At 45.6% G+C, this 24,328-nt stretch overlaps 1 protein-coding gene and 1 pseudogene across 1 annotated transcript in view; one reads left to right on the top strand and one right to left on the bottom strand.

Annotated features, from left to right (window-relative positions):
* The first annotated feature begins 6,291 nt into the window (after positions 1–6,291).
* ABL1 (ABL proto-oncogene 1, non-receptor tyrosine kinase) overlaps positions 6,292–24,328 on the top strand; it is a 180,379-nt gene continuing 162,342 nt past the window's right edge. The window contains exon 1 of the mRNA XM_010360952.2: positions 6,292–7,912. Coding sequence (XP_010359254.1) covers positions 7,777–7,912 — 136 coding nt within the window. The 5' untranslated portion in view covers positions 6,292–7,776. The remainder of the gene's footprint in view (positions 7,913–24,328) is intronic.
* Positions 13,627–19,108, bottom strand: LOC115893983 (annotated as a pseudogene).

The raw sequence follows: 24,328 nt of genomic DNA, 5'->3' as shown, positions 1-24,328 counted from the left end.
TTTTTCCTATCCCAAGTTGTATTACTAGTTTGGGGGAGTTTGCAGACAATTGAATATTCTATAGGCTGTGCTGCAGCTTTAGATGGATCGACCTGTCATGTTTTTGAGAAGGTTATCCAGGCCATATACTTCTGGGGAGAAGGGAATGGCAAAGAGCCAGAGTCTGCGTCGTTTGGTTTTGTTTTTTTGAGAGACAAGGTCTCTAATCCAGGCTGGAGTACACTGGCATGATCATGGCTCACTACAGACTTGGACTCAAGCAATCTTCCTGCCTCAGCCTCCCGAGTAGCTGGGTTTGGTTTTCACCAGGGCCATATGTCAGCTTATTTACCCTCCTCACTCGGTGTCCCCTGGCCTGCCAGCCTATGCTGTTCAGCCAGTACCTGCTGAATGGTGATTACCTACTAAGTGGAACTAATAAAGGTCTATCTAAAAGCAATCTTTAGTGATTAGCTCCTTGCAGTGGCCCGCTAGAGGGCGCCATTGTTAAGTGTAATTCCAGTAGGTGTTTTTTTGGTTTTTGTTTTGTTTTTCCAAAAAATGGAATAAACAGATCTTTACCTGGGTACTGAATCCCTCTAGCAACTTGGGGTGTTGCTTTAACTGAATCACTTTTAATTAAAATATATGAACTTGAAGGGATTTATTCAATATTTGACAATATTACTCAATATTACTTTTTTCTTTTTTGAGACAAAGTCTTGCTCTGTCCCTCAGGCTGGAGTGCAGTGACAGGATGTCAGCTCACTGCAACCTTCACCTCCCGGGTTCAGGTGATACTCTTGCCTCAGCCTCCTGCATAGCTGGGACTACAGGCGCCCACCACCACGCCTGGCTATTTTTTTTTTTTTTTTTTTTTTTTTGAGATGGATGGTCTCACTCTGTCACCCAGGCTGGAGTGCAGTGGTGTAATCTCGGCTCACTGCAACCTCTGCCTCCCAGGTTCAAGCGATTCTCCTGCCTCAGACCTTTTGAGTAGCTGGAACGACTCAAGTTCCACCATGCCCAGCTAATTTTTTGTATGTTTAGTAGAGATGAGGTTTCACTGTGTTAACTAGAATGGTCTCTGTCTTCTGACCTCATGATCTGCCCACTTCGGCCTCCCAAAGTGCTGGGATTACAGAAGTGAGCCACCACGTCTAGCCGAATTTTTATATTTTTAGTAGAGATGGGGTTTCGCCAGGCTGGCCAGCCTTGTCTCGAACTCTTGAACTCAGGTGATCTGCCCGCCTTGGCCTCCTAAAGTGTTGGGATTACAGATGTGAGCCACCGTGCCCAGCCAAGCAGTATTTGTTTCTGATTGTCAGGCATTTGCCAGGCTTTGGATTCTAGTTTTTAAGCGTTAAAAGTATCATTCAGGGCCTATGTTCTCAGGACCTCTGGAGACTGTGCCTCGGCTTTTTAAAAAGCATCATTCTACAGTATTATACAGGGATTTTAAAAGTACAGTGCATCAGCTGGGGACGGTGGCTCACACCTGTAATCCCAGCACTGTGGGAGGCTGAGGCAGGTGGATCACCTGAGGTTGGGAGTTCGAGATCAGCCTGGCTAACATGGTGAAACCCCATCTCTACTAAATATACAAAATGAGCTGGGCGTGGTGGTGGGTGCCTGTAATCCTTCAGGAGGCTGAGGCAGGTGAATCACTTGAACCCGGGAGGTGGAGGTTGCAGTGAGCCAGGATTGTGCCACTGCACTCCAGCCTGGGCGACAGAGTGAGACTCTGTCTCCAAAAAAAAAAAAAAAAAGTACAGTGCATCTCTAGAAAAAAATATTAGAGTCTGGGCATTGGGCATGGGGCTCACCTAAAACGAGAAAATGACAAAGTGGAAAACTAGGGATAGGCCTTCAGATCAAATGCAGTTGACCTCTGCTGTGACTCCCAGCAAGCACAGTCCCAATCTTTGTGGAAAACCAAACAAGATCTAGTTTGATTCTCATTAACCCTGTCTCTGCAAAAAAAAAAAAAAAAAAAAAAAAATCGTAGGTGTGCTGGCATGTGCCTGTAGTCCCAGCTACTTGGGAGGCTGAGGCCAGAGGATCACCAGAACCCAGAAAGTTGAGGCTGCAGTGAGCTGAGATTGTTCCACCGCACTCCAGCCTGGCCAACAGAGTAAGGCCCTGTCTTCAAACAAACCAAATTAAACAAAAAACCCAAAACCCTTATAAAGTAAGCTGTGACCTCCATTTACCAGTGAAGAAATGAACTCAGAATTAAAGAGACTCGATGAAGCCCCTTTGCAGTTGTGAATCAGTGTAGATTGAGGCTCTAGGGAGGTGTCATAATTCTGTCCCATCCTCTAAAGGATGGGCTGGGCTGACTGGAAGTTTATGGACCCAGAAATGTAATTCCAGCATTGAGGCTGATCTTTTGTTTAGACTATTATTTTGTTTATTGTCCATCCCTCCATGTAGGTTCTGTGATGGCGAGGGTGGGCTTTTCCCCCCACCACTAGTGTCTTAGCACCTAAAGCAGTACTTCACGTACAGGTGTTCAATAAATACTTCTTAAGTGAATTGTTATTTATTTATTTCAAGACATGGTCTCACTCTGTCTCCCAGACTGGAGTGCAGTGGCGCAATCTCAGCTCACTGCATCCTCCGCCTCCCAGACTCAAGCAATTCTCCTGCCTCAGTCTCCTGCGTAGGTGGGATTACAGGCATATGCCACCACACCCGGCTAATTTCTGTATTTTTAGTAGTGAGGGGTTTCACCATGTTGGCCAGGCTGGTCTCAAAACTCCTGACCTCAAGTGATCCGCCTGCCTTGACCTCCCAAAGTGCTGGGATTACAGGCGTGAGCCACTGCACCCGGCCGTGAATTGTTAGTTTAAAAAACTGTGTATTGGCCGGGTGCGGTGGCTCATGCCTGTGTTCCCAGCACTTTGGGAGGCCGAGGCGGGTGAATCACGAGGTCAGGAGTTCAAGAGCAGCCTGGCCAACATGGTGAAACCCCGTCTCTACTAAAAATACAAAAACTTAGCTGGGCATAATGGCAAGCGCCTGTAATCCCAGTTACTCGGGAGGCTGAGGCAGGAGAATTGCTTGAACCCAGGAGGCAGAGGTTGCAATGAGCCGAGATAATGCTACTGCACTCCAGCCCGGGTGGCAGAGTGAGACTCTGTCTAAAAAAAAAAAAAAAAGTGTGTTAGGGGTTCTGATTTGACTGCTCAATTTTAAGCTAAACTAGAGAATAAAGAATGTGCACGGTGGCTCACACCTGTAATCCTAGCACTTTGGGAGGCTGAGGTGGGCGGATCATGAGGTCAGGAGATCGAGACCATCCTTGCTAACACGGTGAAACCCTGTCTCTACTAAACATACAAAAAACTTAGCCCGGCGTAGTGGCAGGCGCCTGTAGTCCCAACTACTCCAGAGGCTGAGGCAGGAGAATGGCATGAACCCAGGAGGCGGAGCTTGCAGTGATCCTGCCACTGTACTCCAGCCTGAACAATACAACAAGACTCCATCTCAAAAAAAAAAAAAAAAAGGAGGAAATAACTAAAGTATGAATGGGAATAAAAAGAAAACACAATCTCCAGAAGGAATAATTAGGATATAATCAGGATAAGATAAGGGATAAATAGCCCAAGTGCAATGGCTCATGTCTATAATCCCAGCACTTTGGGAGGCCAAGAGGGCGGATCACCTGAGGTCAGGAGTTTGAGACCAGCCTGGCCAACATGGCGAAACCCCATCTCTACAGAAATACAGAAATTAGCCAGGTGTGTGGTGTGTGCCTGAAATCCCAGCTACTTGGGAGGCAGGAGAATCGCTTTGGCCTGGGTGGTGGAGGTTGCAGTGAGCTGAGATCGTGTCACTGCACTCCAGCCTGGGCCACAGAGCAAGACTCTGCCTCAAAAATAAATAAGTAAATAATAAATAAATAAAATGGGTAAATAAAGGAGAACAAGGGCATTGACAGTTGAAGAATGACACTACAGATCAGAACTAAGATTGTCAGCCAGATAATTTTGTGAGAGAACAAAGCTAAACCAAATCACATCTGAATTTATAAATCCCAGTTCTAAACCTAGGCACAATTTTTCATGTTTTCCATTCAGTACCTTCCAAGTAACTAATTCCTATTGAAACCAGTATCAAAAGTGTCATCTTTCAATGCAGCGGAAATATTTCTAAAATACTTAATATAATAGCTGAATGTACAACACTCATCATGCAGCTGTTCCTCTGATATCAGCAGCAACTTGTGAAAAATCGGTGGTCTCAGATCAACAGGGTTTTTTTTTTTTTTTCTTTTTGAGACGGAGTCTTGCTCTGTGGCCCAAGCTGGAGTGCAGTGGCCGGATCTCAGCTCACTGCAAGCTCTGCCTCCCGGGTTCATGCCATTCTCCTGCCTCAGCCTCCCAAGTAGCTGGGACTACAGGCGCCCGCCACCACGCCCGGCTAGTTTTTTTGTATTTTTTAGTAGAGACGGGGTTTCACCGTGTTAGCCAGGATAGTCTCGATCTCCTGACCTCATGATCCGCCCGTCTCGGCCTCCCAAAGTGCTGGGATTACAGGCTTGAGCCACCGCGCCCGGCCTAGGGTTTTGATACTGAATGGTACAGTGGAAATTATGGGTTTTGGAGCAAGGTCAGTCTGGGATGAAATTGTGACTCTGTCACATATTGGCCTAGTGACCTTGGGTAGGTAAGTCGCATCTCTGTTTCCCCATCTGTATTATGGGGAATAGTTTTACATGCCTCACTGGACTATAGGGAGGATTACATGAGATAATGCAGTTTATGGAAAGTGCAAACAGTGCTGGGTGTAAAGTAGGCACTTTGATAAGTAGATCCCCCCTTAGAAACGGGATCTTGGGACGGGCGCAGTGGCTCACGCCTATATTCCACCACATTGAGAGGCCAAGGCGGGTGAATTGCTTGAGGTCAGGAGCTCGAGACCAGCCTGGACAACATGGGGAAACCCGTCTCTACTAAAAATACAAAAATTAGGCACGCGTGATGGTGCGTGCCTGTAATCCCAGCTACTCGGGAGGCTGAGGCAGGATAATCGCTTGAACCCGGGAGGTGAAGGTTGCAGTGAGCTGAAATCCTGCTACTGCACCCCAGCCTGGATGACAAGAGCAAAACTCCATCTGAAAAAAAAAAAAAAAAAAAAAAAGAGAGAAAGAAAGAAATGGGATTCCTGTCAGATGCATCGCTCTGGGGAGACGTGGAGAGCCAATAGGAACCAAGGAGCTTTTTAGTCGCAGAACATGGATTCTATCAGGTGTGGCTTTGGCACATCTAGGTCATTGGTTCTGTAGACTTGCTAAACCCAACCATCTGGGCATTTTCTCGGCTAATATAGAGGATGTTTTCATGTGAATACGTGTTCACCTGTGAAATGTTCATAGTCTTAAAGGTTCGTTCCAGGGCAAACATCTGATAGCGCCTGGCAAACTCAACAAATGCCTTTTCTGTAATGAGTAAGCCTCCTAATGCCCAAATAAATAGTTGAATTCGTTAGCAACATGTCGGATGTTTTCCCTATTTCTGTATATTTCTTCGCTAGTTGTTTTGTTTTGTTTTGTTTTTTGAGACGGAGTTTTGCCCTTGTTGCCCAGGCTAGAGTGCAATGGTGCGATCCCGGCTCACCTCAACCTCTGCCTCCTGGGTTCAAGCGATTCTCCTGCCTCAACGTCCTGAGGCTGGGATTACAGGCATGCACCACCACGCCCGGCTAATTTTGTATTTTCAGTAGAAAAGGGGTTTCTCCATGTTGGTCTGGCTGGTCTCGAACTCCCGACCTCAGGTGATCCACCCGCCTCGACCTCCCAAAGTGCTGGGATTACAGGCGTGGGCCACCGCGCCCGGTCCGCTAGTTCTAATATTTATGCTTTTTGGAGGGTGAAGGGGTTGAGAGGCATCAAAAACCTTGGCTTCTAAGAGCAAGCCACATTTTCTCCCTTAGAGACTGAAGGAAATCATCCGATTCCGGTTCCAGGAAAATCCAATCCGCAGTTTTTCCCTCGCTTTGTCCCGGTCTCGCTACTCGTGCCGGGGAGACACGGTCCAGCCGACGCTCGGCCGGCGAGGGTCCACCAGGTCCCAGGAAGGCGGGGCGAGGCCCAGCGGTCGGGGTCCGGGCGACGAGTCTCAATGCGGGAGGACACGCGCGGGTGTCGTGGGACCACAACTCCCGGCACGCACCGCGGACTGCGCCGAACACGGTTGGCTGGGAGATCCAGCCCTACTGCCCCCATCGACCAGTGGGACGGAGGAAAGAGGCCCGACCCGGATTCTCGGAGGCCAATGAGAATACAGAGGAGGCGGGTGCTTCCTTACCACTCACCTTGCGCTCAGAGAAGCCACATTTAAAAGGTCGTGCCGGGCCCGGCTTTCGCAGGCAGTGGGACCAGAGTCGGGACGCGCGGCGGTGTCCCGGGAAAGCGGCCCTGGGGGTATCCGGGTCCCCTCGAGGCGGGCTCCGGACGTCGTCGTGGGCGGGGCCGAGGGCGGGGCCTGGCCTCGTTGTGGAGCCGCTCGTAATCCATCATGGCGGCCGCGGGGGTCGGTGTCTGTGCCTGAGCAGCGCTGGAGCCGGAGCCGGTTCCCGGGTGCTGCGACTGAGGAGCCCCTCCGCTGTCCACGGCCCTACCGGCGGGGGGCGGCTGAGTCCCTCGGCGGAGCTCTGGGGATGTGACTGCCTGAGGGCGGTAGTGGTGTCAGCGTCCGGGGCCGGGGGAGAGGGTGTCTCAGGCAGAGACCCCTGGGCTTGGGGCAGCTGAGGCGGCCGGGCCTCCTCTACACGGCGCCCGCCTTCCGCTGTCTGGGCCGCCAGAGTATTTCGTCCCTTACAGCTGCGCCCCGGCTTTGGGACACTGGCGGTGGTCTGTTTCCCCCAGCTTGGGACACCCCGTTTTCCGAGGCGTGGAAGAGCGTCGCCCTGGAGTAAGCCGCCCGTGCCGCGCCCCGGCAGTCTCCCTCAGCCCCGAGCCGCCCCTTGTTCCGGATCCCGGCCCCAACTTTGGCCACAGGGCCCCTCATTCAAATCCCTCCCTGCTGTCAAGGGGTCTCCCCTTCCCCCAAGGTGGCTCCCGCGAGCCTCTAATGCCCTGACTTCTTCCAATGTCACCTACGGCCCCCTTAGTCTCAGCTCAGCCAAAAACTTTAATGCAAAGGAAAAGTCTGGATTGGTTCCACAGGCCTTTTAAAAAGCGGACTTAAAAGTTGCTGGCAATGCATTCCTTTTCGTCAGAGTCGAGGGCAAACTCGCTGAAATCTGGGTGACCCGTGTCCTTTTCCGGAGAGCAGAGCAGAGGAGCGAGAGCGGCCACTAGTTCGGCAGGAAATTTGTTGGAAGATGAAGAAGCTAAGATAGGGGGTTGGTGACTTCCACAGGAAAAGTTCTGGAGGAGTAGCCAAAGACGATCAGCGTTTCCTTTATATGTGGGAATTGAAATGGCTAGCATTATTGACCCTTTTCAGCATTCCCTGTGAATATTTCTGCTTAGGTTTTTCTTCTTGAAAAGAAATTGTTATTCAGCCCGTTAAAAAAAAATCAAGAAACTTTTGGGTAGCACTGCAATTATATTACTTAAAATTGGTAACTGCGAAAATAATTGGAACTCCTGCTTGCAAGTGTCAACCTAAAAAAAAGTGCTTCCTTTTGTTATGGAAGATGTCTTTCTCTGATTGACTTCAATTGCTGACTTGTGGAGATGCAGCGAATGTGAAATCCTACGTATATGCCATTTGCCTCTACGCTCTCTGACTGTTCTGGAAGATCGTGAACCCTCTTCTGGAAAGGGGTACCCATTATTACTTTATGGGGCAGCAGCCTGGAAAAGTTCTTGGGGACCAAAGAAGGCCAAGCTTGCCTGCCCTGCATTTTATCAAAGGAGCAGGGAAGAAGGAATCATCGAGGCATGGGGGTCCACACTGCAATGTTTTTGTGGAACATGGTGAGTTCTTTTCAAAATTTCTGCTCATTATTTTCCTCATGCATTCATCTTAGGCCTTCAAGGAACTTTGAACAATAGTACTTGCGACAGTTCCTTCCAATTCCACTTAATACATTTGTTACTTTAGTTATCTCTTAGTTTCTGGTGAAACTTAACTTTGTATAAGAAAAAGTTACTTTGTGAGTTCGGCTTTATTCAAAATCTATTTGAGTTGCTTATTTCTTGCCTGCTTCCTCTGCGAATTCACTGTTGACCTTGGACAAGCCATTTTACTGTTCCAGGGCTTCAGTTTCCTGAGGGGCTGGACTTCAGTGGTTTCTTAGGATGCATGGTTCTGTGATTCTGCTCTCACCGAAGTCAAGGGCTCTTCTGACATGCATGGATTCTTTACTGCTTTGTCTGCAGAGAGCTTTTATCATATTCTCAAAGTGGTTTGTTTTCCTGGTAAAGTTAAGAATCATAGATACTGGTTGACGCTAATATCCTTGACCTTTTCCATCATAAGTGGGACTTGAAAATACTCACTTTGGAGCCATGTGGGAAAAATCAAGTGGGGAGGCAGCATCCCTTTTGAGTTTTAGATACACAGCTTCTGTCTTACCTTACATAGGAGTAATCCCTTCCTCGTTGATGAAGCTTTCATTTTCTCTTCTCACTGTTTAGAGTGACATTTGGGCCAATAAAAGTTGTCTTTGACATTTTTATGAACATATTTGGCATTTGAGTGCTGACAGTATGTTTTATGTTCATGTCCAGTAATTCTGTGTGAAGTTAAAGCTAAGGGTCGGCTTACACTGATGTCTATAACCAATTAATTAGGGATACTGTTTGTACTGTTGCAGCCTGCCATTTTTCAGATTGTGCCCTTTATATTAAAAAATCAATTGAGACCACCTATCCTATAAGCAAACGTATGAAGTGTGCCAGTGGCTTATAGTTTGAAATTCATTCAGAAATACTTCTTTTTTTTTTTTTTTTTTTTTTTTTTTTTGAGGCGGAGTCTGGCTCTGTCGCCCGGACTGGAGTGCAGTGGCCGGATCTCAGCTCACTGCAAGCTCTGCCTCCTGGGTTTACGCCATTCTCCTGCCTCAGCCTCCCTAGTAGCTGGGACTATAGGCGCCCGCCACCTCGCACGGCTAGTTTTTGTATTTTTAGTAGAGACGGGGTTTCACCGTGTTAGCCAGGACGGTCTCGATCTCCTGACCTCGTGATCCGCCCGTCTCGGCCTCCCAAAGTGCTGGGATTACAGGCTTGAGCCACCGCGCCCGGCCCAGAAATACTTCTTAACATTGGGTGACTGCAGTCAACAAAGGCTTCTGTTGGATGAACTTGCATTTGACAGTTGAAATTTTACTTTCTTACACAAGAAAATATTCACTTCATCTAAATAAATCTGGGTGCTTTCATTTTACTTTGCCTTGAAACATTAATTCTATTTTAGCTTTGTTTTTAGGCAAGCAAATACGGTCATGTGTTATGTTATGATGGCTCCCAAATTCAGGATTTAAAAAGTGAATTATTTACATTTTAACTTGTGATGATCATGCACCTTACATAGTGAAAATTGGTACAGACTTTTTGGAGAGCTTTGGCAGAACTTATCAGAATTTGAAATGTATGTGCCACTGACCCAGTTCTCTCATTCCGGGAAGCTGATATAGAAAGCAGTGTAGTTCCCTACATGTCCCTGATATCCCTTCAGGGGTTGAGAGGCTAAAACTGTTTTCATGTTAATAGAGTACCAAGATCTTGTCTCTTTTGCTGTGTTGACGTTTGCACTAATGGTACAAAAGTAAAGCAGGTGTCTTAGCATGAATCAGGGTTGTGGCACCTAACTGTACTTGCAGTCATTGCATTCTTCGTGACATGCACTCACACTTAAAAAAATATATATATACACACACACATCCACTTTTCACTGAAAAATATCTTTTTTTTTTTTTGAGTCAGAGTCTCTCTGTGTCACCCAGGCTGGAGTGCAGTATTGCGATCTTGGCTCACTGTAACCTCTGCCTCCCGGGTTCAAGCGATTCTCCTGCTTCAGCCTCCCAAGTAACTGGGACTACAGGCACGTGCCACTGACACCTGGCTAATTTTTGTATTTTTTATTAGAGACGGGGTTTCGCCATGTTGGCCAGGCTGGTCCTGAACTCCTGACCTCAGGTGATTCACCCGCCTCAGCCTCCCGAAGTGCTGGGATTACAGACATAAGCCACTGCACCTGACCAGTTTTCACTGGAAAATACCTTGATGAAGCAGCAAAAATTATTAGTTTTATTAAATTTTGACCCTTGTGTATGTCTTCTTAATATTCTGTAGGTTAAAAAGGGAGGTATGCATCAAGCACTTATACTGTGTAGTAAAGTATAATGGTTATCTCCAGGAAAAGCACTTCGGTGATTGGGTTGCAAACTGAACTAGCCACTTTTGTCATGGACTACCATGTTTACTTGAAACTATGACAGTCTATGGTTATTCAAACTAAAAAGTGTATGAAGGAATCTTTCGAAGAAAACACCAGGTAGTATTTGTTGCCGATGATGAAATTTTAGCTTTCCAGTGAAAATTAGGATTTTAGATAATTTTTGTTTTTTTTCCTTTTCGAGATAGAGTTTCGCTCTTGTCCCCCAGGCTGGAGTGCAATGGTGCAATCTCGGCTCACTGCAACCTCTGCCTCTCAGGTTCAAGCGATTCTCCTGCCTCAGCCTCCCAAGTAGCTGGGATTACAGGTGTGCACCACCATGCCTGGCTAATGGAGAATTTTTATCTGCCACTGTGATATAGAGATTGGTGGTAATATTTACAGATACCATATTTTAATATAATGAAATGTATTATTTGGAAGATCCACATAAATCAGTAAATCAATATTTTCTTTTTTGTTTGTTTTTGAGACAGAGTCTTGGTATGTTATCTAGGCTGGAGTATAGCGGCACGATCTCAGCTCACTGCAACCTCCGCCTCCCAGGTTTAAGCAATTCTAGTGCCTCAGCCTCCCGAGTATCTGGGATTACAGGCACGCACCACCACAAGTGAATACTTTTTTGTATTTTTAGTAGAGACAGAGTTTTACCATGTTAGCCAGGCTGGTCTTGAACTCCTGACTTCAAATGATCTGGCCACCTCAGCCTCCCAAAATGCTGGGATTACAGGTGTGAGCCACCATGCCCAGCCAAACCAGTATTTTCTAAATGATCAATGCGTGATATAAAATCATGCACAGGTTAAAGATCCATTCAAAGTGCAAAATGGAGGCCAGGTGCCGTGGCTCACGCCTGTAATCCCAGCACTTTGGGAGGCCAAGGTGGGTGGATCACCTGAGGTCAGGAGTTCGAAACCAGCCATGAAATCTAGTGAGCTCTTACCTCTACAAAAATTTTAAAAATTAGCCAAGCTCCCACTGGAGCCAAAGAGTTGAGGCTGCAGTGAACCGTGAACACACCAGTGCATTCCAATTTGGGCAATAGAGGGAGACCATGTCTCTGGAGGAAAAAAAAAAGAATGCAGTTCATTGGTAGGGTTTCAGATTCTACATGGCACCCAGCCTTTAAGAAATTCCTGGCTAGGCCGGGCACAGTGGCTCACGCCTGTAATCGCAGCACTTTGGGAGGCCAAAGTGGGCAGATCACCTCAGGTATGGAATTCAAGACCAGCCTGACTAACATGGAGAAACCCAGTCTCTACTAAAAATACAAAATTAGCCGGGCGTGGTGGCACATGCTGTAATCCCCGCTACTTGGGAGGCTGAGGCAGGAGAATTGCTTGAACCCTGGGAGGTAGAGGTTGCAGTGAGCCGAGATCGTGCATTGCACTCCAGCCTGGGCAACAAGAGCGAAACTCTGTCTGGAAAAAAAAAAAAGAAGTTCCTGGCTGGGCGCAATGGCTCATGCCTGTAATCCCAGCACTTTGGGAGGATGGGGCAGGCGGATCACTTGAGGTCAGTAGTGCAAAACTGGCCTGGCCAACGTGGTGAAACCCCATCTCTACTAAAAATGCAAAAATTAGATGGATGTGGTGGCATGCGCCTGTAATCTCAGCTACTTGGGAGGCTGAGGCAGGAAAATATCATGAGCCCGGGGGTCAGAGGTTGCAGTGACCTGAGAAAGCGCCACTGCACTTCATCCTGGGTGACAGAACGAGACTCCCTCTCAAAAAAAAAAAAAATAGAAACTACCATTTACCATGTTTTGACGTAGCATCGAAGAACAATATCTACGGTTATCTAGAAAGTCTGTTTTTGGGGGAGAAAACAGTTATTTTCCAGTAATAAAAATATTTGTTTTTAAATGAATAATTATTTTTTTAAATTTCAGCATTTCTAATATGGTAACTATTGATGAGATAACCTACACAAACTAAGTCTCTTTGGGGCCTTCAGTGATTTTTCAAGAGTGTGACAAGGGCCTGAGATTAAAAAGTTTGAGGCCAGGCACTGTGACTCATGCCTGTAATTTCACACTCTGGGAGGCCAAAGGCAGGTGAATCGCTTGAGTCCAGGAGTTCAGGATCAGCCTGGGCAACATAAGACCCTGTCTCTACAACAAGAACAAAAAAAATTAGCCAGGCGTGGTGTCACACCTGTGTTCCCAGCTACTTGAGTGGCTGAGGTGGGAGGGTCACGAGCTTGGGAGGCCAGTGCTGCATTGAGCCATGATCATGCCACTGCACTCCAGCCTGGGTGACAGAGCAAGACCCCATCTCAAAAAAAGTTTGAGAACCGTTGCTGTAGAAAGTCTATCAAGAAGGCACATAGGGATGTTTGTTGCTAAAGTACTAACACTGAATGATGTCTGTGTTGTGGTGAATTAAAAAAGCAATTTGAAAATCATTCTTTATGGTATGGCCCCATTTTTGTAAAACAAAAATGTTTGTGTATGTCCAGGAAAAAAAGTATGGAAGGATTTTAGACCAAAATTTTTATCTCTAGGGACTTGAGCTTTAGGTGGAATAGGAGAAAACTTTCTCTTTTTGGTTTGTGTGATGTTCCAAGTGTCTTTTAACAACAAACTTGGGTTATCTTGTAATATGAAAAATACGAAGATTTAAAAACTGAGGCCAGGCGTGGTGGCTCATACCTGTAATCCCAGCACTTTGGGAGGCTGACGTGCGTGGATCACCTTAGGTCAGGAGTTTGAGACCAGCTTGACCAACAAGGTAAAACCCTGTCTCTACTGAAAATACAAAAATTAGCTGGGCATGGTAGCAGGTGGGTGTAGTTCCAGCTACTCGGGAAGTTGAGACAGGAGAATTGCTTAAACCCAGGAGGCGGAGGTTGCAATGACCTGAGATCGTGCCACTGCACTCCCAGCCTGGGTGACGGAGTGAGACTCCATCGCAAAATAAATAAATAAGTAAAAATAAAAACTGAATTGATGGCAGTCCAACCTGTCACTTTTTTTCAGATCCCTTTTTATGAAAGAATTTGCTTAAGTTCTGTCAAACCAATTTCTTTGGACCCTGGGTATTCTTTTTCTAAGGGAATACCATGTTATTTTGTGTTACAGATTGTTTGCAGTCTTTCATAGGCTGATCTTTCTAGATAGGTTAATATCCATGTAGGTTAGATTGAAAAACTTGAATTCAGAAATGTACAGTGTTGGATTAGACATGGATCTAGAAGCCAAGAATAGTATTGGTGGTGGTGGTTGTTGATGATGAATCTGAAAGAGTGGGCAGATGGCAACTTTTTGCCAGAATCATTCAGGGTCAAAGGGCTAGTCATATCTACAAGGGAAAAAAGGAAATCATGTTATTAAATATTTCATGCACCATATGTTCCTTTCAAATTTCAGTGGCTTGACTAAGAAACTTCACTTTTGGGAGAGTTGGTAAAACAATTGAAAGCATTTAGTAGTCAACTTTTTTCTTAGTGTTTCCTTGTTTCTTGAACATACATTTATTGAGCACAGACTATGACAGGTAGTGTTCTAGTCACTGATGATACATATATTTGTAAACGAAACAATCCCTGCCCTCCTAGAACTTACATTCTAGTGGGAGGAGACACATCATAAATAAGTTAAGTAAATAAAATACAGATTTGTTAGTGATATGTGCGGAGGAGAAGAATAACATAGAGAAGGGGACAGGGAATGGGGTAGGAGGTGTAATTTACTTTGAGGTGGCTAGAGAGGCCTGAAAGGGTGACATTTGATTAAAGACCCGAAGGAGGAAGGTGAGCGGCAAGCCCTGTTGAAATATGTGAAAGCATTTCAGGCCAAGGGAACCAGGATGCAGAGACCTGAGGCAGAGCTTGCTAGTTTCAAGGAGCAGCCTAGAGGCCACTGCAGTGGAGCAGAGAGCAAAAGGAGAGATGCAGGAGGTAAAATGGTGGGTGGGAAGAGAATGGCTGAAGGAGAGGGTGGCCTCATTGGCCATTTCAAGGATTTTGACTTGATTCATATGATGTGGGAAGGCCTTTGGAGAATTTTCCAAGGGAGCTATACTATCTGATGTATATTTTAATATTAAATAGAATCTCTCCGGCTGCTATGATCTGAAGGAGAACAAGGGAGCAGGGATTCCACAGGGGCGTTGATTGCACGGAGCCAGATAAGGGTGATGATGCTTGGACCAAAGTGGTGGCAGTGGGTGGAGGGTCAGAACCGACAAGATTTGCTCTCGGATAAGATGTGGGATATGGGGATGTGAGAGGGGCCAAGTGTGACTCTCAGGTTTTTGAACCGAATAACTGGGAGAATAGAGTTGCCTTTTGTTGAAATGGAGGTTGAGGCTGCAGTGGTAAGCTGTGATTGTGCCACTGCACTCCAGCCTGGGCAACACAGCAAGACCCTGTCTCAAAATATATATATATATATATATTTACTATCGGTTAAAACTACTTTATGGTTCTCAAAACTTTATTTAAAATAATAGAAACTTGATAAATCAACACTGTAGGCTGGGCGCTGTGGCTCATGCGTGTAATCCCAGCACTTTAGGAGGCCAAGGTGGGCAGATCACTTGAGGTCAGGGGTTCAAGACCACCCTGACCAACATGGTGAAACCTTGTCTCTACTAAAAATACAAAAATTAGTCGGCGTGGTGGTGCACACCTACAGTCCCACCTACATGGGAGGCTGAGGCGGGGGATCACTTGAACCTGGGAAGCGGAGGTTGCAGTGAGCCAAGATCATGCCACCGCACTCCAGTCTGGATGACAGAGCGAAGCAGAACAAAACAAAACCAACACTGTAATTCTCATTACTCTTTTTTTTTTTTTTTTTTTGAGACGGAGTCTCGCTCTGTCGCCCAGGCTGGAGCGCAGTGGCCGGATCTCAGCTCACTGCAAGCTCCGCCTCCCGGGTTCGCGCCATTCTCCTGCCTCAGCCTCCCGAGTAGCTGGGACTACAAGCGCCCGCCACCTCGCCCGGCTAGTTTTTTGTATTTTTTAGTAGAGACGGGGTTTCACCGTGTTAGCCAGGATGGTCTCGATCTCCTGACCTCGTGATCCGCCCGTCTCGGCCTCCCAAAGTGCTGGGATTACAGGCTTGAGCCACCGTGCCCGGCCTCATTACTCTTAAAATTATACTGAGGCCAGGTGTGGTGGCTCATGCCTGTAATCCCAGCACTTTGGGAGGCCAAGGCAGATGGATCATTTGAGCCCAGGAATTCAAGACCAGCCTGGGCAACATGGCGAAACCCCATCTCTACTAACAGTACAAAAAATTAGCTGGGCATGGTAGTATGTGCCTGTAATCCCAGCTACCCAAGAGGCTGAAGTGGGAGAATCACCTGAGCCAGGGAAGCCAAGGTTGCAGTGAGCCGTGATGGTGCCATTGCACTCCAGTCTGGGTGACAGAGTAAGACCCTGTCTCAAAAAAAAAAAAAAAAAAAATTATACTAAGTATCTGTATACATCAGAAGGTGGGAGGAAGTGCAATTATTGGATCCTATAGGCATTAAAGTTAAATTTGTCAGATTCTGGTTTTTTTTGAGGCAGAGTCTTGCTCTGTTGCCCCAGAGTGGAGTGCAGTGGCACGATCTCAGCTCACTGCAACCTCCACCTCCCAGGTTCAAGCAATTCTTCTTCCTACCTCAGCCTAATTTTTTGTATATTTAGTAGAGACAGGGTTTTACCCTGTTAGCCAGGATCGTTTTGGTCTTGTGACCTCGTGATCCGCCTGGCTTGACCTCCCAAAGTGCTGGGATTTCAGGCGTGAGTCACAGCGCCCGGCCATCAGATTCTCAAAGAGGTTATTTGAACAGGCCGGGTGTGGTGGCTTACACCTGTAATCCCAGCACTTTGGGAGTCCGAAGTGTGCAGATCACCTGAGGTCAGGAGTTCGAGACCAGCCTGACCAACGTGGTGAACCCCATCTCTACTAAAAATACAAAAATTAGCGTAGTGGTGTGTGTCTGTAATCCCAGCTACCCAGGAGACTGAGGCAGGGGAATCGCTTGAAACTGGGAGGCGGAGGTTGCAGTGAGCCGAGATCACACCATTGCACTCCAGCCTGAGCAACAGAGCGAGACTCCATCTCAAAAAAAAAAAAAAAAAAAGTTATTTGGAAAGATTACATCCATCTACTTAATGCTTGGGATTGGATTGTGGTACATGGACTGTGAAAATGCAAAATTTGAGGTATGTACTTTGTTTTAAAGACGGGGTCTGTCTTTGTCACCCAGGCTGGAGTGTAGTGGCACAATCATAGCTCACTGCAGCCTTGAACTCCTGGGCTCCAGTGATCCTCCTGCTTTGGCCTCCCAAAGCAATGGGATCACACATGTGAGCCACTGCACCTGGCCATGTATGTACATTTTTTATAGGCACACAATTGTTTCCGATAGTACAATACATTTTGTATGGTCTTCTTATTTTTCATGAAACCTTACCGCCCATTTTAATAAATTTGTAATGTAGAAGAAAACAGGCCAGGCGCGGTGGCTCACACCTATAATCCCAGCACTTTGGGAACCCAAAACGGGATGATCCTCTGAGACCAGGAGTTGGAGAGAGCAGCCTGGGCAACATAGTAACACCCTATTACTACTAAAAATAAAAAAGTTAGCTAGGCATAATAATGTCATGTGCTTGTCTAGCTACTTGGGAAGCTGAGGCAGAAGGATCACTTGAGTCCAGGAATTCAAGGCTGCAGCGAACTGTGATCATATCATTGTACTCCAGCCTGTGTGATGAAGCGAGACCCTATCCCTTAAAAGTAAAAAACAAACAAACAAAAAACAAACCTACTTAACCTTTTAACACTGTCTTCCAGTCCCACCTCCCTTCTGAAAGCATATTTTACATCTCTGGTCTTCATTAATTTTCTGTAACTTCTGCCCTTGTAACTCTTCTGCAAAACAAATGAATACGTAATCATATACTGCCCAGTAGTATTTCCTAATAGTTTTATGTGAGTTTCATGGAAGAGAGTGTTGAAACGTAGGTAGGTTTGTTTTTTATTTTTTAACTGGTTTTTAACTTTTTTTTTTTTTGAGATGGAGTCTCGCTGTGTCACCCAGGCTGGAGTGCAGTGGCACGATCTCGGCTCACGGGAAGCTCCACCTCCCGGCTTTACGCCATCTCCTGCCTCAGCCTCCAGAGTAGCTGGGACTACAGGTGCCTGCCACCATGCCCAGATAATTTTTGTATTTTTAGTAGAGACGAGGTTTCACTGCGTTAGCCAGGATGGTCTCGATCTCCTGACCTTGTGAGCCGCCCGCCTCAGCCTCCCAAAGTGCTGGCATTACAGGCGTGAGCAACTGCGCCCAGTCTTTTAAAAAAATTTTTAAGAGATAAGGTCTTGCTTTGTCGCCCAGGCTTGAGTACAATGATATGATCGGTGTTCACTGCATCCTCGAACTCCTCAAGTAAACTGTAAGCTTGTGAATGCAGGTTTCGTCTCATTTTCTATTTCCCCAGCATAATGCCGAATACATAGGCTCTCCATAAAAGAAAAATTCTTGATAAGAATTATATTAAATGGGCTGGGCGCGGTGGCTCAAGCCTGTAATCCCAGCACTTTGGGAGGCCGAGACGGGCGGATCACGAGGTCAGGAGATCGAGACCATCCTGGCTAACACGGTGAAACCCCGTCTCTACTAAAAAAAATACAAAAAACTAGCCGGGCGAAGTGGCGGACGCCTGTAGTCCCAGCTACTCGGGAGGCTGAGGCAGGAGAATGGCGTAAACCCGGGAGGCGGAGCTTGCAGTGAGCTGAGATCCGGCCACTGCACTCCAGCCCGGGTGACAGAGCGAGACTCCGTCTCAAAAAAAAAAAACAAAAAAAAACCCCAAAAAACTAGCCGGGTGAGGTGGCGGGCGCCTGTAGTCCCAGCTACTCAGGAGGCTGAGGCCGGAGAATGGCGTAAACCCGGGAGGCGGAGCTTGCAGTGAGCTGAGATCCGGTCACTGCACTCCAGCCTGGGCGACAGAGCCAGACTCCGTCTCAAAAAAATAAATAAATAAATAAAATAAAAAATAAAAAAAGAATTATATTAAATGGACTAAATGAGAAATTAAACTTTTTATTCACTTATAAGGAATGAAAGTTCTCAAATAGTTAACTTATTTTCTTATGTATCCTAGGACTTTTTATCTAGTTCCAGGGTTTCTTTCCCAATGAATAAACTTACATATGTTTATTTTATTTATTTATTTTTGTATTTTTATGAACCAGAACATTAATTGTGAAGCTACGTTTATTGAAATTCTTGGCTGGGCTCTGTGGCTCATGCCTGTAATCCCAGCACTTTAGGAGGCCAAGGTGGGCGGATCACTTGAGCTGAGGAGTTTGAGACCAGCCTGGCCAACATGGTGAAAACCCGTCTCTACTTAAAAATTAGCCAGGTGTGATGATGTACACCTGTGATCCGAGCTACCTGGGATTGTGCCACTGCACTCCAGCCTGGGCGACAGAGCGAAACCCTGTCTTTTAATTTAAAAAAAAAAAAAAAAGGCAATTCTTGAGATGAACTGGCTGCTGCAGCTGCCCTCTTGGGTTTAGGTGTTGTTCCTTTATGGAAATCCGTGCCTGAATCTGCGGTGTACATTTTTTAGGTGCCTCATTTGGTCCCAGTGGCCTTTAGTCTTTTAGCCTTGGCACTCCAGTCATACTTCCTCTTGCGCTTGGTGGGGTAGCCACATTTGCCGCAGGTAGACTTTGGAAGGTGATAGGCCTTAGAGCCACAGTGGCAGCACAACGTGTACGTCGTATTGCAACGCTTTTCAGATGATAAGGTTCCCTTTGTCATCTCCTTTCTGTGTTTATTTTTTTATTGGGTAAAATATACACGAAAATTACCATTTTAACGTGTTTAGGTGTGTAATTCAGTGGCATTAAGTATATTCACAGGGATGCAATCATCACCACTATCCATTTTCAGAACTTTTTCATCATCCTAAGTAGAAACTCTATAACCGTTAAAAAATAATATCCCATCTCCCTTTTTCCCCACCTCTTGGTAACCACTTTTATGCTTTTTCTCTCTATGAATTTGCTCATTCTAGGACTTCATATAGCTATTATAATACAATATTTGCCCTTTTGTATCTGGCTTCTTTCACTTAGCATTTTTTTTTGGGGGGGACGGAATTTCAATCTTGTTGCCCAGGCTGGAGTGCAATGGCGCCATCTCGGCTCACTGCAACCTCCTCCTCCCGGAGTTCAAGCGATTCTCCTGCCTCACCCTCCCAAGTAGCTAGGATTATAGGCATGTGCCACCATGTCCGGCTAATTTTGTGTTTTTAGTAGAGTCGGGATTTCTCCATATTGGTTAGGCTGGTCTTGAACTCCTGACCTCAGGTGATCTGCCTGCCTTGGCCTCCCAAAGTGCGGGGATTACAGGCATGAGCCACCGCACCCGGCCTCACGTAGCATGTTTTAAAGGTGCATCTGTTGTTGCATGTATCGGAATTTCCTTCTTTTTCTTTTTGGAGACGGAGTCTCGCTCTCTTGCCCAGGCTGGAGTGCAGTGTCGCAATCTCGGCTTACTGCAAGTTCCGCCTCCCGGGTTCATGCCATTCTGCCTCAGCCTCCCCAGCAGCTGGGACTACAGGCACACACCGCCACACCCGGCTAATTTTTTGTATTTTCAGTAGAGACGGGATTTCACCGTCTTAGCCAGGATGGTCTCAATCTCCTGACCTTGTGATCCGCCTGCCTCGGCCTCCCAAAGTGCTGGGATTACAGGCGTGAGCCACCGCGCTCGGCCGGAATTTCCTTGTTTTTTAAGGCTGAATAGTATCTTATTGTGTGTGTGTGTGTGTATATATATAGACACCAAATTTTGTCCATCAGTTGGTGGAACTTGTGTATGGTGTTTTTTTTGTTTGTTTTTTTTTTTGTGTGTGTGTTTTTGTTTGTTTTGCGACAGTCTCACTCTGTCTCCCAGACTGGAGTCAGTGATGTGATTGCCTGAGCCCAGGAGTTCAAGCTTGCTACAACCTTGACCTCTTCCTGGACTCAGACAGTACTCCCACCTCAGCCTCTCGAGTAGCTGGGACCACAGGTGTGCACTATCACCCTGGCTAATTAAAATAAATATTTTTATAGAGACAGAGTCTTGCCATGGTGTCCAAGCTGGTCTTGAACTTCTGGGCTCAGGGGATACTCCTGCCTCAACCTCCCAAAGTGTTAAGATTACAGGATTGAGCCCCCTTGTGCAACCTGATTTTTAAACAGTTTAAAATATATATATAATATGCATACAGAAAGGGGCACAAATTGTAAATGTACAGCTTGATGCATGATCACAAAATGAATCCTCCATGTTCCACTATCTTGCTCAAGAAGTAGAAAATTATGAGCACACCCCAGAAAACCTTGTGCCCTCTTCCAGTTTCACTCCTGCCTTCCTCCTCCTCAGAGTCTTACGTTTCAGCACCATCGATTAGTTTCCCCTGTTTTTGTTTGTAATATTCCCTTGTTATCCTTTTAATGTCTGTAGGGTCTGTGGTGACTTTTCCGTTCCTCATATTTGTAATTTGTGTTTTTTCTCTCTTTCTCTGTCACACACACCTTTTCAGTTAGTTTTGCTGAAGGTTTACCAATTTTATTAATCTTTTCAAAAAAATTTGTTAACTTTCTCAGTTGTTTCCATTTTATTGATTTCTGCTCTTTATTTTCTTTCTTTTACTTAAAATTTTTTTTGTTTGTTTTTAGAGATGGGGTCTCGCTATTTTGCCCAGGATGGTCTCAAACTCCTGGCTTCAAGCGATCCTCCTGCCTTGGCCTCCCAAGGCGCTGGGATTATAGCATGAGCCACTTGCACCCAGCCTACTTTGGGTTTAATTTGTTCTTTTTTTCTGGCTTCTTAAAGTAGAAATTTAGATTGATTCCAAACCTTGGTTGTCCAACATAAGCATTTAAAGCTGTGTATTTCCTTCTAAACACTGTGTTAGCTCTGTCACATAAGTTTTCATGTGTCATTATCAAAGTGTTTGATTTCCACATATTTGGGAATTCTAGATATCTTGGTTTCTAATTTAATTTCATTGTGGTCAGAGAACATCCTCTGTAAAATTTCAGTCTTCTGACATTTACTGAGACTAATTTTATGGCCCAGCATATAACCTGTCTTAGCGAATGTTCCATTTGTACTTGAAAAGAGTATGTGTTGTTGCATGTAGTTTTCTATAAACCAAGTTGTTTCATGCTTTTGTTTAACATCTTCTGTATTCTTACTTTTTATTTTTTACATATTTCATCTATAGCTTTGCTGAAGTTTTTTGGGGGGCGGTATCTCTCTTTTTTACTGAGAGTGATGCTGAAGATCAACAGCTATAATGATATATTTGTTTATTTTTTCCTTTAATTCTATCACTTCTTTTAGTCTTTTTTTTTTTTTTTTGAGACGGAGTCTCGCTCTGTCGCCCGGCCTGGAGTGCAGTGGCCGGATTTCAGCTCACTGCAAGCTCCGCCTCCCGGGTTTACGCCATTCTCCAGCCTCAGCCTCCCGAGTAGCTGGGACTACAGGCGCCAGCCACCTCGCCCGGCTAGCTTTTTGTATTTTTTAGTAGAGACGGGGTTTCACCGTGTTAGCCAGGATGGTCTCGAACTCCTGACCTCGTGATTCGCCCGTCTCGGCCTCCCAAAGTGCTGGGATTACAGGCTTGAGCCACCGCGCCCGGCCTCTTTTAGTCTTAAAAGCATTTATTCGGCTGGGTGCAGTGGCTCACACCTGTAATCCCAGCACTTTGGGAGGCTGAGCGGGTGAATCATAAGGTCAGGAGTTCAAGACCAGCCTGGGCCAAGATGATGAAACCCTGCCTCTACTAAAAATGCAAAAATTAGCTGGGCGTGGTGGCAGGTGCCTATAATCCCAGCTACTTGGGAGGCTGAGGCAGGAGAATCGCTTGATTCTCTGGCAGGTGGAGGTTGCAGTGAGCCGAGATAGTGCCATTGCACTCCAGCCTGGGCGACAGAGTGAGACTCTGTCTCAAAAAAAAAAAAAAAAAAAAAGCATTTATTAGAAAACAGGAAAGACTGAAAAAGTACAAGACAACTAAGCATGTAACTCAAGAAGCCAGAGAACCAAAGTAATCCCACAGTACACAGAAGAGAATAATAAAAATAAAAACAAATTAAGAATGGAAATGATCAATAAAACTAAAAGCTAACTTTGAAAAATAGTATTGATCTAGGCACACTTCTGGTAAGACTAATGAAGAAAAAGAAAAGGTACAATATTTAGAAAATAAACAATATTTAGAATGAAAATATAACTATAAATATTCTGTCAGTTTTTGCCTCTTTTTTTGTTTGTTTTCTGGAGACAAGATCTCTGTCACTCAGGCTGGAGTGCAGTGGCAATCTTAGCTCACTGCAACCTCCGTTTCCCAGGCTCAAACTGTTCTCCCACCTGAGCCTCCTGAGTAGCTGGGACTGTGGGCATGCGCCACCACGTCCAGCTGATTTTTTTTTTTTTTTTTTTTTTTGTAGAGATGGGGTTTCACCATGTTACCCAGGCTGGTCTTGAACTCCTGGGCTCAAGCAATCTGCCCTTCTAGGCCTCCCAAAGTGCTGGGATTACAGGTGTGAGCCACTGTGCCTGGCTGGTTTTTTTTTTTTTTTTTTTTTTTTGAGACGGGGTCTCGCTCTGTTGCCCAGGCCTGGAGTGCAGTGGAGTGATCTCTGCTCACTACAAACTCCGCCTCCTGGGTTCATGCCATTCTCCTGCCTCAGCCTCCCGAGTAGGTGGGACTACAGGTGCCCACCACCACGCCCAGCTAATTTTTTGGTATTTTTTTTTTTTTAGTAGAGATGGGGTTTCACCGTGTTAGCCAGGATGATTTCAATCTCCTGACCTGGTGGTATGTCTGCCTCGGCCTCCTAAAGTGCTGGGATTATAGGCGTGAGCCATGGCACCTGGCCTGTTTTTTTTTTTTTTTTCATAGTTTGTGTTTTTCTGCTGAGATTCACCATGTTTTCATTCATTAGGCCTATCTTTTCCTCTAGATCCTAGAAGGTATTTGTAATAAAGACCGTACCTGCCAATTTAAATATCTGAGTCATCTTGGGGTCTGTTTTTATTGATTGCTTTTTCTGCATAGTATAAGTCAGATTTTCCTGCATTTTTGCATGTTAAATAATTTTGATTGTATGCCAGACATGTGAGTGTTATATTGTAGGGATTCTCTATCTTGTTATCTTTCTTTAAATAAGTTTTCATTTTGTTTTGATAAGTCGTTAGGTTACTGTAGTTACTTAAATTACTGTAAGTTACTGGTTGTTAAGTTCGTTTGACCCTGCCAGGTTTGGTTTTATGTTTTGTTAGTATAGATTTATCCTCGGTCCAGACATCCGGCCCTTACAATAGAGGGTAGTCTTTAGACTTAATGCTTGGCCTTTTTGGGATCAAAACAAAATGACAAGTGCTCAGCAAAGTCTCTCCACCCTGGATGAACTGGTACTTGAATGTCTTCCAGCACTGTGAAACCTCTGTGTCTGTGCAGTTCTCAGCCTCACAGCCACTGCTGTCTGCTAAACTTTATAGAATCTGGAAGCCATGGACCCATAGGATGCCTCCCACCATCTTCTGCCTACCTCTATGTTCTATTACCCCACCCCGGCCCTCATCTTCTCTCAGATTTCTTGCCATACAAATTCTACCTGCTTCAGCATCCTCAAATCCAAGTCTTTGCTTCCTCAGTTCACAGAGATGGCTGCTATCAGTTTAGGTTTCATCTCCCTGCACTGTGTTTGGGAAGGTGCCCCAGGCAGGAAGTTGGAGGCAACATGCAACTGACCTTACGTTTTTCTCTTTCCTCAAGGGTCACAGCCTGTCGTCTTAATGCCTGAAAACAGTCATCTCAAATATTTTATTCAGCCGTACAATTGCTTAGGACAAAAGGATGTCTAATACCACTTTTACTGCATTATGGACAGAAGCAGAAGTTCAATTCTGCATAACTTTTTTTCTTTTTATTTTTTTGAGACGGAGTCTCACTCTTGTCGCCCAGGCTGGAGTGCA

This window comes from Rhinopithecus roxellana, chromosome 16 (assembly GCF_007565055.1).
Source record: "Rhinopithecus roxellana isolate Shanxi Qingling chromosome 16, ASM756505v1, whole genome shotgun sequence".
Lineage (NCBI taxonomy): Eukaryota > Metazoa > Chordata > Mammalia > Primates > Cercopithecidae > Rhinopithecus > Rhinopithecus roxellana.
This window is presented reverse-complemented; position numbering and strand designations above follow the sequence as displayed.